We start from the raw sequence: 16,120 nt of genomic DNA on the forward strand, positions 1-16,120 counted from the left end.
TAAAGCAAAACAAAAATCGATGGTAAAAAGTAAAAACTCATAGCAACAAAATGAGGAGGTAAATTGTCAATGAGTCATAGCAGCAAAGAGTATTGGGTTCATAAAAAGCACAACCGCTCTGAAAGAAAGCCATAACCTTTAGACCTCTTCATCACTTACAGGGTTTAAGGTTTTGGATGATGTTGAGGGTTTGGAAATGGTACCAGAGCTGCCTCTCTCAGCACCCATTGAAGACTCAGGTCATCAGCTCCGGCGTCCTCTGGGGCGTCGGCGACATTGCCGCCCAGTACATTACTCACTCCACCGCAAGGAACCGCCTTCAGCTCTCTGTGAGTATTGTTCAACCCAATTTGTAAAATCCTGAATGTGGGTCTTGATTTTGATTGGGTTCTGTGATTTCTGGAACTGGGTTTGTTTCATATGCCTCATTTTAAGATTGGGTTTTTGTTTTGTTTTAGTACTGTTTTGGTTTAGCATTGCTTTAGTGATATTGTAGCTTCTTTGAAATGTTTGGAGTTTCTGAAGTCTGGTTGATTGAGTTTACTTACATTTGGGTGGTGTTGCAATCCACATGTTTTAGCTTGTTTTAAGAGCTGGTGTAGTTTTTTGCTTCAAAGTATTGGCCTTGGTTTCTGGGGTGCATTTTTAAGTTTTATAGAGCTCCATTATTTATACCGATTTCAAAGGAATGATTGAGATTGATCATCAAGAATAAGGTGACCATAGAATAGAAGCATCTCAGGGTGCTTTGGTTATTAACTGGTTCAATTTACTGGACTTTCTGTCAAGGTCATGATGGTCGAATCTGAATAGAGCAACCCCATTATGGAAAGTTTGTTTCTTTATAATCGATGACTTCATTTCACCTCTGTTGTTTTGATGATGGGGAGAACTACAACTTCTGTTTCTGTCCTTGAACAAGGGTGTGTCAATAAACCAAGGACTGATTTTGTTTTCTGGTTGAGATTTTACCTATTTCCTATCGCTCTTGTAGTCTTGTACACATAATGGTGAAATTGCATCACTAAGAGTCTAGGACAGATGATTTATCCATATGTTGGTGTTTGAAAGGGATTCTAAATTGCCCCTGTGCATTTATAACTGCGCTACTTGGTAATCAAGGAATAATCAGGCGGCAGAAATGAACTTCGGTTTAGTGACTAATCCTTTCAAATGAAAATTGAACTGATGAGGTCAGGTGCGACATATAGTGATCTTTCTATTTTTCTGTATTAGCCTTGTAAGTATGTGTATCCAAATTGCGTAGCTCTTTTGTTTGTTTTAACATATCAATATATCATGTATCTGAACAAGTGGTAGGCCTAAACCTCTTACATCAAAACTTTAGCAAGTGGTAGGCATTTTATAAAGAATGCAGCTAAAGTTTCTGGAAGAACTTGATTGGTTTTAAGTTCAGTACAACCATTGTGGTGAAACTAGTAGTAGTTTTTTCTTTACCATCTTCGCCATCTGCCTATGTATGATGATCTTGTATCTTATGTAGCATGACAAAGCTGAAGATTTCAAAGTTAACTGGAAACGAGTCGCTATCACAAGTACATTTGGCTTTGCTTTTGTTGGACCTGTTGGCCATTTCTGGTATGTTTTACTCTTTCTGTTCCTTTTGCCTTCAGGGACCTGGTCTGAGATCTGATCCATCTACCCAGAAATAAGAAGTATTAGTTAACAACATTTTTTGTTTACAGGTATGAAAACTTGGACAAATTCATAAAATTGAAGCTTCTCCTACCACCCAAGTCAGCTCGGTTTGTTGCCGCTAAAGTGGCAATGGATGGTCTTATCTTTGGTCCCCTTGATTTGTTGGTGTTTTTCACGTACATGGGATTTTCTACTGGCAAGAATGCTGAACAAGTGAAGGAAGATTTGAAGAGAGATTTCATACCAGCCCTTATCTTGGAGGGTGGCGTGTGGCCAATTGTTCAAGTTGCTAATTTCAGATATGTTCCTGTGAGGTATCAGCTCCTCTATGTTAATATCTTCTGCCTGTTGGACAGTGCTTTTTTGTCATGGGTCGAGCAACAAAAGGATGCCGCTTGGAAGCAGTGGTTAACATCTTTTACTTCTTTTAAAGACCGATGAGGTTAGGGCAGATTTTGATTCATCATCTTCACCACACATGTATTTCATCCCTTCTGTTCAGTTTAGGGTACTCCAAAATGAGAGAATGCTTTTGAGAAAGAAAGATTGTGGTGCATCCATAGACTACAGCCATCATTTTCAATTGGTTTCAAGTTGTAATGTGTTCAATGTGACTTATACAATGAAAAGAACAACACAGCTTAGACCTTTGATTTGACATTGCATTTGCTTGGAATTTTGAATAGTCTTAAGCAATCTGTTCAAGGCCTTAATCACTTGTATTTAGTTTACTGGCTGAGAATTTTTGGAACTAGAGAGGCTAATGATGCCGATACTCATGCCAACATTATGAATAGTTCTCCAAAAGAAAGAAAATTTTGTCCAAAATCACAGTTCTCTCTCAAAATTGTGGGTTATAGCACATGGTTTTTGGCAAGAAAACCCCGTATTATTTTCGCACCAGAATCTTCTAATAGCTAAATCATAATTTTAAAGCAATTCTAGACCTGAAAAACCTGGAAACAACGAGCCGATGGTACTTCGTGATTCTGTCTTCAAGAAAAAAAACCGATATATCATAGAAATAAATTTGATCGAGATGAATTTGGTTCTTCAAATCCTACTGACAAGTTGATCACCTCAATAATTTTATAATTATACAACATGTTTCCCCACCAGCAAAATTGGGGTTGAGTTCACAAGCTGAGATATGGTACAAGAAAACCTACTCTGCAAATTGCTACACAACCGGAATCCTGATTGCATAATGGATGCACCAGGTAAACTAAGACAACATCAATTAGATGAATGAACTATGGTCTCCCCCAAGTGGTACTTTTGGCTTGAATGTTGCAGTGACCATTAAGCACGAGCAGCCTTGAAAGCCGATGCTCTGAAAAGTAAGAATATTCAACATTAAGTGAGAAATATAAAAAACTTCAGAGGTTTGATTGTGAAACGATAAAGAGTATACATACTGGTATGCTTAGTAGAAGTCCCCGGCTATTCACTAGAACAGGCAAGGACCTTCTTGCAGCAGCAGGGATAGATTTCAGGGATTGAAGACCTCTTTGTGCCGAAATTCTTGCATAGTCTAGACATTTGTCTGTCTCCTCTTTTCTTTGTTCTAAATTACTATCCAAAGAGTTACTTTGTTCTTGAAGGTTCCCTGAAGTACAAGACTTTGACAAGTCGGAAAGATACAGCCAATCCTGTTCACTCATGTTCCGCACGTCAAGCACCGTGTCATGGCCAACTATACAAGATTTGCAACCGCGCCGACTTTGCCCCTCTAAAGCTTCCTCGGAAACTTCACTTAGTTTCCATGTGATAAAAAATCGGTTCATGAAGCAATATATTTGCCCGGGACGAAGTGGTTCGCTGGGTGATGTACTAACAGAATTGACTCCATGCTTTGTCTTATAGTCAGCTTTTACTTCACTCTTAGACTTGAAATGCTCAGTCTCTTCCTTCTGCAATGAAAGAATATATGTATGTGTTGACTCACTAATCATACCAAGCCTCCTTGCTTCAGCTAAAACTGAATCAGATGTTACTTCTAAGAAAGGCACATCTGATGCATTTGGGACCAAGCGATCTGCATAGGATCTGCCATCAGAAATTATTTTCTCTATGTCACCACTAGTAGAGTGTTCCTGTTCTGTATGGAAGTGTTGATGCGATAACCCCACATTTAAAGGCAGAGGAGAATCAACAGAACAACACACCAGGGCTTTCATGCCTCTGGACCCAGGAGCCGGAGAAAGGAAGCAGCCAGCTGCAGTAAGGGATGTCTGCAGAATAGGTAAAATTAAACAAAAGGTCAATCAAGCTAAAACTAATATCATGACTTGCTCAACACTGCAATGCATATCAAGTTTATTAGTGTTTCAAGTTGATGAGAGACATACCTTGGACGGGAAACTACGCATGTAACCAACAAGTAATTTTGAAGTATTACCTCTAAGAGGTCTGTGCCTTTGTGAGATGAACTGTTAAGCAGCATCAGTTACAGCATGAAAATAATTCGTCAAAAGACAATTCTCTAAGAAAAATAACTATTAAATAAAATAACCTGTACGCAACAGTTTTCATACCTGCAAAATTAAGGATATGAACTTTGACAGGCATATGTCCTCCACTTTTGATTGATTAAGAATCTCTAAATCAATAACTGCATATCCTAGCTGCATGTAGCAATTTTAAATGAATTTTTTAGAATTCTACAGACATATTTACACATGCAATAATCAAAATGCTTAGTTGGCTTTGTTGTTATAATTTATCACAAGGAAAACTAAAACAAGTTTTAACGTCAAATGATGCTTACATACGAAACAGTCACTGCTTTAGACAACAAATAACGACAAACATAATCAATATATACACGTGTTTCCCGACAAGCAGAAATAACTGCTTGTAGCTCATTTTTGAATAAACCTGGGAAGAAAAGCATAAGAGTTAGTATTCTGAAAATGTCAAGCTCGTGTATGCAAACAAGAAATATGACATTTTGTTGGAGTTAATGTGAAGCTGACAGAACATGCAAGAGAAGATTTATGCCTTTGTTCCTCAGCACTCACATGATGCATCCCTTAAGGACATCCGAATTCTATTACGAGCATATAACAAGCTTTGATTTGTTGGGTCTTCCACCCATTCCTGATCACTCCCTTGGCATATCTTCAGAAATTATAGAACAGAATTCATAATAATATCAACCAATTATTCAAGAGAAAATCATAGTTTAACAAATAGTCACCGAGCTCTATTGCACTAACCTTGTACATGTCTTCCTTTGAAAAATCAAGGAGTGGTCTCACAAGAAGAATCCCATAGTTTCTAGAAACTTCAGTATGAGAATGAGTGTGTGTGGAGAAAATTTGAGATGTGAAAGGCATACCAGCGAGTCCAAGAATACCACTATTACGAGAAAGTCTGATAACAAATAACTCAGTCTGCATTGTTTTAAAACTCAATTAGTGTTAACATCTGCACCAGCTGGAATTTCAAGAGAAACAATACGTAAAACATTGCAATATAAGCTAATACTATTTTTCAAAGACTACAACTTAAAAACTTATTGACACATACGAACAACATACACAGATGTTGAAAGAAATGAAAAGTAAATGACTGTTGGAGAAACCTGGTCATCAGCATGATGTGCCGTTAGTAACACACCAATCTGGTACTTGACACAGACATTCTGAAATATCTGGTACCTGCATCAAAGTCCAACACTCCAACATAAAAAAAAACTGCTAAATAAACACTACCCATAGTCTAATAAAAGCCACAAATGCAATGCATACATTCATTCCCAGTAACTCACCTCATTTCGCGAGCTGCTTCTTGCACATGCCCTTGTTTCGGCTTGCCATCGGACCAATCACAACAGGCAACATCACTTCTGATCCCTACACAAAACTTCACATTAGCTCTCCACCCCTACTAAATTATCCTCAAACTAAATCCCCTATCAGCACAAAGAAAAGTACCCATCTTCGCGACACGATTGGAGACAATGCCGGCCTCCTCAGTGCTCTCTTCACGCAGGCCATGGTCCACAATGATGGCCAGAACCCCATCAATGAATCCCTCACCATCACACTTACCATCAAGCCCTTGGCCTTTCCAGTACGCAGTCAAAGCACACAAGGCCATACTATCCGGACCCCCAGAAACTCCAATAGCTAAAATACACAAACCCAAAATAAAGAACCAATCTTTAATTCTCATAACCCAAATAAAAATCCAACCTTTACAATTTTTCAAAACAAAAATTCAAAATTTACAGAGCAGAATTGAGAAAAGGTTTGAACTTTGAACTGAGAGAGGAGATAACAGACCGACTCGGTGGTGGGGTTTGAGGCCAGCCATGTCCATTCGTCTGGAGAAAGCTTCCTTGTACTTGGCTAAGTCCACTACGGCGGCGAGTTGGGTGGTCTGGGAGCACTTGCAGGAAATCAGGCGGGAAATGAAGGGGAGCTTCCATAGTGGTGAGGGTAATTTGGGAATGGAAAAGAGTAAGGTTTGGGTTCTGGTTTGCGACGATAGGATAACCCCTCCCGCCATTGTACAAACCAAAGAGCTTCCGTTGTCAGAGAGATGAAGCTTATAGAGCCGCCTAAACGGTGCGTTTTGTCTTTGAAATTGTTGGGTTGGCTGGGCCTGAAAAATTATGGTCCTAGGACTCCTACCATATAGTCCACAAATGGAACAATGTCACATTCATGTCAAACACTTCCTCTATTTTAGAGACTAAAAATAAATTTAGATTTAAACTCCAATTAGCATAAGAGAGATTCAGAATGATGATATTATTCTTTTTCATGTTGAGGGATATATATTTATATATACATCTTGATACAATAAGGTCTAGCCATCTAATTACAATAGGAAACATAATCCTAATTTATAAAGAGAATTAATCTATACTATTAACATTGCGTTGGGGTTTGATGTGAGGTTGACAAATCATGCAAGTGAAGATTTATGCCTGTTCCTCAGAACTCACATGATGCGCCTCTTAAGAACATTCAAAATGAGGCATTTGCATATATATATATATATATATATATTAATTATGAAACGAATTCCTAACAATATCAAGAGAAAATCATAGTCGAAAAATCTAGAAGTGGTCTCACGTCACATAGCTCTTCAGTATGAGTGCATGGTCACTTGGGTCAGTATGAATTGGGCCTTAGGTTGGGCCGTCTGAACTGGGCTGTAGTAAATATTGACCCAACTTGTAGAAGTGAAAGAACAACACTGTAAAGAAGAAAGGAGAAAGTCTTAAACTGAAGCTTGCTACATTTCACCGGAAAGACTCGCACTTTTCTTTTCTCCGATGCGAATTTTCCCGCCAAATCTATGAAGCCCCGGCGCCAATTATCTACCTAGCCGCTATGACCGCTCCTCTGACCTCCACGTCATCACTCTCCCTCCTCGTCATCATCGTCGCCGTCGCCTTCGCTCTCCTCCATTTCAAGCCTCACCGTAATCCCCCAACCCTAACCCTAGATCGTCACCGGAACAACTACGTCGTCCGATTCGTGGAGTACAGGAGGTGGGAGGATCACCGGGAGTATCTGAAATCGGGCGTCCCGGCGGAGGGATGGGACTGGATCGAGAGGAACAATCCGGCGAAGGATTACCCGACGGATTTCGGAGTGGTGTGGATTGAAGAAGGAGTGAGGGAGCTGGTGATCGGAGAGATTGGGAAACTGGGGAGGGTAAAGGATGTGAATGCTGACGTCAGGTACGGGAGGGGTTTGCTGAGTGAGGAGAAGAGAGAGAAGGTTGGGGCGTTTGTGGATGGGGAGAAGCGGCCGGGGAAGATTTTGACGGCGATGTCGTTTAGTGAAGACGGTGGGGGAAGTAATGGCTCTGTGAGCTGGAAGAGGGAGCTCTTGGCTGAGGTGACATGTCGTTTTTTCATGCTTTAATGTGTTTAGTTATTAGATAGAACTTGAAAGTTGTGATCTTTATGCTTTCGCTTTCGATTTTGTGGTTATTTTGGTTGTGATTTTAGCCAAGGGGTTTTAGTTTGATTGGTTGTGAACTTGTGATTGTAGTTGGTATAATGTGTATGATTTTGAAGTTAATAATGGGGTAATATATCTTGGTGTTGCATCAGTTTGTTACTCTTAGTGAAGTTGGAGAAGTTCTTGTGAAAATTTGATTTTTAGAGATCTTTTGCTGTGTTGATTCTTTCGTACTGGTTGTTGGTGTTTGTGCCTAGTTCTTCTTTTCTTAGTACCGTGTTACTTTTGCAGAGATCTCAAATAACTTCATTGTTTGGAGCGGAGTCTCTTTGGACCAAAGGGTATACCGGTGCAAAAGTGAAAATGGCCATATTTGACACTGGTATTCGAGCGAATCACCCACACTTTCGAAATATTAAGGTATTGTTTCCTGGAAAAGATGTTCCCAGTCTTTTGTCACTGTGGGTTGTATAGACCCTTGTTTCCTTTGTAGTTACATAAATGTTTGCTTTTGAAAAAAGTTTTCAGTCGATTTGCTGATTATGAGTTTATGACTATTAAATCATTGTGCAGGAGCGGACAAACTGGACAAATGAGGATACATTAAACGATAATCTTGGACATGGGACATTTGTTGCTGGTGTTATTGCTGGTGTAGATGCAGAGTGTCTTGGATTTGCTCCTGATACAGAGATATATGCCTTTCGTGTGTTTACAGATGCACAGGTAATGACTTTGGATGTTGGGAGACTTTTCTAGCATGACATCTGTCTTTCTACCCCTATGCGGTTACCAATTGCACAAGCTCTGACTTGAAATATAATTTGGTTCATTTAGTTAACATAATTTAGCAAGATTATGAGATGAGAAGTTTGTATTCAGCTTATTGCAGGTATCGTACACATCATGGTTCCTTGATGCATTCAACTATGCCATTGCGACCAATATGGATGTTCTGAACTTGAGCATAGGTGGACCTGATTACTTGGACCTCCCATTTGTGGAGAAGGTAATGCTTTTTATAAGTTTCCAAATTTCATGAAGAACATTTTGGTGTGAAATCTTTGAAACTTTTTGTGCGCATATGATATTAAACTTCTTTGCTTATTTTTGCACCAGGTCTGGGAAATAACAGCAAACAACATTATTATGGTTTCAGCAATTGGAAATGATGGACCACTTTATGGGACTTTAAATAATCCAGCAGACCAAAGTGATGTTATTGGTGTTGGTGGCATTGACTACAGTGATCACATTGCTTCTTTTTCGTCACGAGGCATGAGTACTTGGGAGATGCCTCATGGGTACTTTTTCTCTTTATCCTTTGGTTATTTTAAACCGATGTATATTTTCTGGTGTTTTATGTCTCTACCCGTACAAAGTCTTATAGTTGAAATCCACTTACTTATTGTCATCTCCTGATCTTATATTTGATAAATTGTAAGTTTTTGGGCCTTTGGCCTATGAGCAGTTTTAGTATTCTAGTGAGTGCAAACCGTTAACTTTGGAAGTATTCTAAACACAGGTACGGCCGTGTTAAGCCAGATGTCGTTGCATATGGACGGGACATTATGGGATCCAAGATCAGTACCGGCTGTAAAAGCTTATCTGGCACTAGTGTGGCAAGTCCTGTGGTTGCTGGTATGGTATGTCTGCTTGTGAGTGTTATCCCTGAAAGCAGTAGGAAAGATACTTTAAACCCAGCAAGCATGAAACAAGCATTGGTAGAAGGTGCTGCAAAACTTGGTGGTCCTAATATGTATGAACAGGGTGCAGGGAGGGTTGATCTGTAAGTCTTCCTGATTTATTGCTCGTATGATTCTTTTGTGCAGCTTTTATTACTGGCCTGTTAAATCAGAATTTGCAAGTTTTAGTTCTAATTTCTAACATTTTGGTCAGGTTAGAATCATACGAAATCTTGAAGAATTACAAACCTCATGCCAGCATCTTCCCTAATATTCTTGATTATACAGACTGCCCCTACTCTTGGCCCTTCTGTCGTCAGCCACTTTATGCAGGTGCCATGCCTGTTATCTTCAATGCTACCATTCTAAATGGAATGGGTGTAATTGGCTATGTTAAAAGTCCACCAACCTGGCAGCCTTCAGATGAAGTAGGGAATCTTCTAAGCATTCACTTTACTTATTCTAAGGTTATCTGGCCATGGACTGGTTATTTAGCGCTTCACATGCAAATTAAGGAAGAAGGGGCAAAGTTTTCAGGAGAGATTAGCGGCAATGTTAGTCTTAGGGTATACAGTCCTCCATCTCCAGGAGAAAAGAATCTTCGGATTAGCACTTGTGTGCTTCAGTTAAAGTTGAAGATTGTCCCAACTCCACAAAGATCAAAACGAATTTTGTGGGACCAGTTTCATAGTATCAAATACCCTCCAGGTTATATCCCTAGAGACTCTCTGGATGTTCGTAATGACATTCTTGACTGGCATGGAGATCACCTGCATACAAATTTTCACATTATGTTCAACATGTTACGAGATGCTGGGTATTATGTAGAAACACTTGGTTCCCCTCTTACTTGCTTTGATGCTCTTCGATATGGGACCCTTCTTCTGGTAGATCTTGAAGAAGAGTACTTTCAGGAGGAGATTGAGAAGCTGCGAGATGATGTTCTTAATTCTGGACTGGGATTGGTTGTGTTTTCTGAGTGGTACAATGTGGACACGATGGTGAAGATGAGATTCTTTGATGATAACACACGGAGCTGGTGGACTCCAGTCACTGGAGGTGCAAATGTTCCAGCGTTAAATGACTTGCTGGCTCCATTTGGGATTGCATTTGGAGATAAGATTCTGAATGGTGATTTTTCTATCAATGGAGAGCAAAGTCGGTATGCATCTGGAACAGATATTGTGAGGTTTCCAAAAGGAGGTTATGTACACAAGTTCCCTTTCCTAGATAGCTCTGAAAGTGGGGCCACTCAGAATGTACTTCGGGATCCTGAGATGACAATGGTGAGCAAATAATCACTTGTTCACCTTTGATTATTTTAGTTGATCTAGGGTGTTGGCCACTTCTCTGGTCAAATTCATTTACAACTGAATTATTCACATTGGGAGTTTTTGCTAAAAAAAAGTTGAGTTCTCATTGATTTTGTTCACATTTGATATTGACTAAGGTGCCAATTGGTAAATGCAGGCAGATTCTCCCATTCTTGGTCTTGTTCAGCTTGGTGAAGGTCGTGTTGTAGTCTATGGAGATTCTAACTGTTTGGACAGCAGTCATATGGTAACTAATTGTTATTGGCTCTTGAAGAAAATGTTAGATTTCACTGGCGGAAACATCAGAGATCCTGTGCTTTTTTCAAGCTCGGTGCAACAAAATTCACCTTTATATATGGAAGACAATCAATTACCATCCCGTAGAACAGACGTGAATTTTTCTACATATTCTGCTGTAATGGGGAAGGAGTTGATATGTGGGAGTGACTCTGCATTTGAGATATGGGGAACGAAAGGTTACAGGTTACAGGTGAGAGGAACAAACAGAAGATTGCCAGGCTCTTCTCAGACTAATCCAGGTGAAGTGTTAAATTCGACTGTCGAGGATTCCCGTCTGAAGCGTAGTGAGTTGACACTGGAGAATAGAACTGATTCTGTGGGAAATGGATACTTGGGCCTGTTCTATGGAAATGAGGTAAGCAAACTATCTGGCTAGAAGGGCTATTGTAGTTTCATACTCAGATTGAGAATCATTTATGCTGTCTAACCTTTTTTCTCTATTAAATTAGAATATATATTTTCTGTCTGACCTTTAAGGTGATTCTCTTGCAGCTTGATATGCCTGTGTTAGTTGCAAGTCATTGGCTTGTTCCTGCTGTACTTGCTTTTACTGGTGAGTGATCATTCACTTTCTGGTTTCTGAAAAGAAACATTACATATATATAGATGTTTTTTTAACCTCTAGTCATGTTGCTGTTATTTATAGGTATAGTAGTATTTTTGAGCTTCTGGAGAATTAGACTGAGGCGTCGGCGACGAAGAAAAGGATCTAGTGCTGGTAGATATTCTAATATATAGTCTTGGAAGCCTCATATTTTGTAATAGCATTGCTCCTCATACTGTTACACTACCACAATTTTTCTTGTAACATCAATTTACTGATTCAGTGTTAATGTCAGCTCCACAGAATGAGTTTGTAGTCTGACTATTTTGTATACCTAATTACCTTTTTCAAGCTTGAAACAAAAGCTCAACCGGGTTTGGTGTCCAAAACTTGACCAAACACTGCGAGAAATTGCAAAGATAAAAGCAAATCATCATAAATATTGCATCCCCTTTCTAGAAACATGGTCGAGTGGTTAATCATCTGTTTCCCATCCTCTCTGGATATGAATCTATGATATACATGTGATTGGCTTTTAGACGTTGAAATAAGAACCACATTCATAATGAATAGCATTCACCAGACTTGGTCCTAGAACAAGAAAATGGACCTAAGCATCATACAAAGCGTGCACGCATGCACGTGTAGTGCTAAATGGTTCAAATTTCAAAACTCCAAACCATTATGGGTGTGAAAGAGCATCCAGTGTCAATAATGCAATGCTAAACAACTGAACACAACTGTATTCATTAAAAGATTAAGCAAAGAATAAAAGAATATTGAACAAGTTGAGTTATACGACTCTTGTGAAAGCAATGGTAAACTGGCTAGTTAGGAAGATGGAAAAAAAATCAATAAATCAATAAGAATTTAGTTATGCAATTAAATGTCAATGAAACGATTAAGGGGTGTGAGAACATTGGCTGAGGGAGTTGGTAGCTTTTTACAAGAAAATTGGTGCATTGGCCGTGTTGTTAATACTCGGAGCTTCCACTGTAACCTCGATTGATCTTATTCATCTTCCCCAATTCCATTTCTCGGGTGGTTTCCCGGGTTTGTTGGCCTTCACTGCTTGAACCAGATGGGTTCAAACCGTACTCACTGGTGGTGCGACCACCACTGTACTCGCTACTAGCGCCATACTCCTGGCTTTCCAACGCCATCTTCCTGTGGTTTATTAAGTCCAGGTTGCGTTGTTTTGTGTCATAGGGCCTTGAGTCATAGTCTGAGCTCCCTTGAGAACTGTAGAGATTGCTATGCCCGGGCCTTATTCCTTCATTCAGATCAGAAAGAGACACATCTCCCTCTAAAGCACGGACGACCTGTTTGTTGTATAGGGTAAATATCGGTCAGAAGACACTTCACAAAGCGAAAACTTAAGCAGTTAATGAATGAAACTTTACCTGACTCATTCGTGGTCGACGCCTTGCAGAATGTCGTACACACGCTGCAGCACAAGCAACCATGCGAGCCATCTCATTGTGGTCAAACCTACCCTGCAGTCTTGGATCAGCCAGTTCATCAAAGTCATCGGATTCCAAAGCTCGAGTGAGAATGGGCCTTGCCTGCAATATCAATATGTAATCAGGAAGGATTTGTGTGGAGAAGAAAAAAACAATATAAATATAAAAAAGATTCTTAATGTCCAACATGGATGCCAACTCACCCACTCTACCAAACTATCCTCCATGTAAGTTTGAGATGCGTCAACAGGGCGGCGCCCAGTAATCAACTCCAGAAGCATAACCCCGTAGGAGAAAACATCTGACTTGTCTGTGAGTTTTCCGCTAGATGCATATTCTGGAGCTAAATACCTAAAAACAAAATGAATAAAAAATTATATGAATCATACATTTAGTGATTTAGAGCAGCAGTTTGGATATAAAATGGTTCACAAAATTAAAGATCTGGTCATGACACCAACTACCTTATATTTTTCGTATAAAATAAACTACCTAATATTTTACAACAATTTTGAGAAAATGACACCTCTACCTATAATAAATGCAGTTAATCTCCAGTGTTAAACCAAATATATAAACTATTAGTTCTATGATTAACACCGACTAGAATCGGATTTATCGAAGAGCTAAAACAAAAGCAAAATACTGTACATAAATTCGGTAAAGTCAATTATGACAACTATTTCCACGTGTCATTATTTAGTAAAAAAGAATGGGGCTCTTGAGTCATACCCAAAAGTCCCCATCACTCGTGTGGAAACATGAGTATTCATATCAGAAGAGAGCTTGGCAAGACCAAAATCTGCAACCTGCACCAAATATTCAATCATAAAACTCCTCCTTACACATAGAATTGATCAAAATAGGAGCATTATAGATACTACTAATTTGTCAGAAAAATCAAAGTACCATTTCTTATATGGGACACTTGAAGAGTTCAGGAACTAATAGTAACCCTTTTCCTTCTAGAAATGTAAATCTACAATTTAGGGTTCATACCTTGCACTCAAACTTGAAGTCCAAAAGTATATTAGCTGCTTTGATATCACGATGAATAATTTTAGGATGACCTGCATATACACAATATTCTGATGTAAAACCTGAAGTACCAATGTCAATGACAATAAAATGCAAATCTGTTCAGTATGTCAAGCGCATATGGCTGTGCATCTAACAAGAGACTTACAATCCTCATGAAGATAGGCCAGTCCTTTCGCAGATCCTAAAGCAATTTTCAATCTGGTGGGCCAATCCATAGTAGGTCTCCCTTTTCCTACAAAATGAATATTTGATCAGAACATTGCAATCAGAAATATGGACAATGGTAAACATCAGCATACAGTGTCTTTTACTTGCATGTTACTTGCTCAGGAAAAACCCATACCATGTAGGTGGAACTCCATAGTGTTGTTTGGAACAAACTCATAGACAAGTAGTCTCTTGGATCCAGTCATGCAGTAGCCAACCAGTGAAACAAGATGCCTGTGATGTACACGGCTGATAATTTCAACTTCCGCCTGAAATTCACGCTCCCCTTGCCCACTTCCAGCTTTCAGCTGCTTGACAGCTACTTCCTTCCCATTAGGAAGAACTCCTTTGTGTACATACCCAAACCCACCCTGTCCAAGGAGATTGGAATCGGAGAACCCCTCCGTTGCCAAAGCTAGCTCCTCATAAGTAAATGTGCTTTTTGAGAATCCCAAAGAATACCCTGGTGGCGGAGGTGGTGGAACTGGCGTCTCACCCTCTGAATAATTAGAACCTGAACCTCCACTGCTGTAAGGTTGTAGTGGCGGCGTATATCGTACTGGCGAGTGTGGTGGCCTGGATGCTACAGCTTGTGCAGGCGGCTTCGGCATTGTGATTACATGATCTGTAGGTGGGGGTGGAGCACCTTGATATGGACGCGGTGGACCATAGTAAATTTCACCTGGAAAAAAAAACCATCAAACAGTCGAAATTGAGTATTACATTTACATACTATTAATCCCTTTAGACTACCAGATTCACTAAGCCTCATCAAATTGGATAGTAATGAGAATCAATCAGTCAAGCACCATCACACAATAGTAAAATGCAGAAACAAGGACTAGATCGAGAACACATCAGAGTGATCAAATTGGTACAAACATGCAATGAATCTAGAAACTTAAACCCGAAAAAGTAAGCAATTCCAGATCACATAATCTGCTGAAAAATAAAGCAAAGCTTATACCTTTAGGGCCGGTCGGAGGCGGCGGCGGAGGGACATAGTAGCCAGGCTCCTCTCTTCTTCTCTTCTTCTTCTTAGAGCAGAAAATGCAGCAAAGACTGAGCACCACTAGAATCGCCACCGCCCCGATAGCGATTCCGACTATCACCCCGGTGTCCAATCCCGTCGAAGGCGTCGAGGTCGAAGGTGTGGTGGACGGCGATTTCGGCGGAGGAGGAGGACTCTTAGTAGTGGTTGGCGTCGACGGCGTTTTCGGCGGCGGCGGTGAGCTGACGGATGGGGTGGCAGGCGGCGGCGGAGACGATCCCGGTGAGGTCGGAGCTGGAGTGGTGGGCGCTGGGGGTGAAGGTGGAGTCTTTGACGGCGGCGGTGGCGACGCCGGAGTGGCGGGAGGCGGCGCGTCGGGGGTGGCGGGAGTTGTGGGGGGCGGAGCGGCTGGGGTTGTTGGGGGAGGAGCGGTGGGGGTGGTGGGCGCCGGGGCGGATGGGGTGGGTGGCGGTGGGGAGGTGGTGTTGGTCGGCGGCGTCGCCGGCGACGGAGCGGTGGACATTGCTAATGTAGATTGGACAATTGGGTGCGCGAAAATGAGGGAAAGGTTGAGACTTTTGAAGTGTAAAGAGAATGTTTTAATGGCGAGAGAGAGAGACTGAGATGCGTTTGCTTTTTGGGTTCGGCTTTTTGAATTCACTAATTCTTGTTCACGTGGTGGTGACTGGTGAGGAGTTAGGAGAGAGATATAGAGAACATCATAGACAGATAGTCTCTGGTGTTCTTTTGGTTTGGTCTGATGTGCTGTTTGGTTTGAGAGAGAGAGAGAGAGAGAGAGAGAGAGAGAGACCAGCTGGGGGTCTGAGACTGAAGAAGAAGAAGGTGGAGAAGGAGAAGGAAGCTAGTTTGGTACTTTGGTTATCGTTGTTTCTGTTGAGGTGTGGGGTCTACACGATTGGTCCGCGCGTTGCTCCGTCTATTACTCGCTCATTCTCGGGTGGTAATTGAGACTTTTTATTATTC

General features: G+C 40.6%; 4 protein-coding genes across 7 annotated transcripts; 2 read left to right on the forward strand and 2 right to left on the reverse strand.

Annotated features, from left to right (window-relative positions):
• Positions 1-161: 161 nt before the first annotated feature.
• LOC126790428 (uncharacterized) lies at positions 162-2,312 on the forward strand. The gene is made up of 3 exons (XM_050516652.1): positions 162-329; positions 1,505-1,599; positions 1,707-2,312. The coding sequence occupies exons 1-3, from the start codon at positions 177-179 to the stop codon at positions 2,098-2,100; spliced, it is 642 nt and encodes a 213-aa protein (XP_050372609.1). The 5' UTR covers positions 162-176; the 3' UTR covers positions 2,101-2,312.
• A 381-nt stretch (positions 2,313-2,693) lies between these two features.
• Positions 2,694-6,120, reverse strand: LOC126785500 (uncharacterized). 4 transcript variants are annotated; one of them, XM_050511216.1, is made up of 10 exons: positions 5,601-5,731; positions 5,435-5,512; positions 5,249-5,324; positions 4,881-5,057; positions 4,683-4,782; positions 4,430-4,539; positions 4,197-4,286; positions 4,011-4,091; positions 3,078-3,893; positions 2,694-2,992 (listed from the first exon to the last, which is right to left on the reverse strand). In XM_050511216.1, the coding sequence occupies exons 2-10, from the start codon at positions 5,437-5,439 to the stop codon at positions 2,900-2,902; spliced, it is 1,548 nt and encodes a 515-aa protein (XP_050367173.1). In that variant the 5' UTR covers positions 5,440-5,512; positions 5,601-5,731; the 3' UTR covers positions 2,694-2,899. The 4 variants fall into 4 exon arrangements, with proteins under 4 accessions (XP_050367173.1, XP_050367181.1, XP_050367190.1 ...); XM_050511224.1 differs by lacking the exon at positions 5,601-5,731 and having other exon boundaries at positions 5,415-5,519; XM_050511242.1 differs by lacking the exon at positions 2,694-2,992 and adding an exon at positions 5,952-6,120 and having other exon boundaries at positions 3,755-4,091; positions 5,435-5,519; positions 5,601-5,795.
• A 794-nt stretch (positions 6,121-6,914) lies between these two features.
• Positions 6,915-11,728, forward strand: LOC126785628 (subtilisin-like protease SBT6.1). Its single transcript, XM_050511281.1, has 10 exons — positions 6,915-7,526; positions 7,884-8,012; positions 8,166-8,318; positions 8,485-8,601; positions 8,712-8,896; positions 9,118-9,381; positions 9,492-10,563; positions 10,748-11,245; positions 11,383-11,443; positions 11,537-11,728. The coding sequence occupies exons 1-10, from the start codon at positions 7,014-7,016 to the stop codon at positions 11,626-11,628; spliced, it is 3,084 nt and encodes a 1,027-aa protein (XP_050367238.1). The 5' UTR covers positions 6,915-7,013; the 3' UTR covers positions 11,629-11,728.
• Positions 11,729-12,272: 544 nt separating this feature from the next.
• LOC126785726 (proline-rich receptor-like protein kinase PERK1) lies at positions 12,273-15,905 on the reverse strand. Its single transcript, XM_050511389.1, has 8 exons — positions 15,113-15,905; positions 14,282-14,827; positions 14,084-14,170; positions 13,897-13,967; positions 13,630-13,706; positions 13,101-13,248; positions 12,838-12,999; positions 12,273-12,756 (listed from the first exon to the last, which is right to left on the reverse strand). Exons 1-8 carry the CDS (start codon positions 15,657-15,659, stop codon positions 12,409-12,411), a joined length of 1,986 nt encoding a protein of 661 aa, XP_050367346.1. The 5' UTR covers positions 15,660-15,905; the 3' UTR covers positions 12,273-12,408.
• Positions 15,906-16,120: the final 215 nt, after the last annotated feature.

Source organism: Argentina anserina, chromosome 1 (assembly GCF_933775445.1).
Source record: "Argentina anserina chromosome 1, drPotAnse1.1, whole genome shotgun sequence".
NCBI classification, from domain to species: domain Eukaryota; kingdom Viridiplantae; phylum Streptophyta; class Magnoliopsida; order Rosales; family Rosaceae; genus Argentina; species Argentina anserina.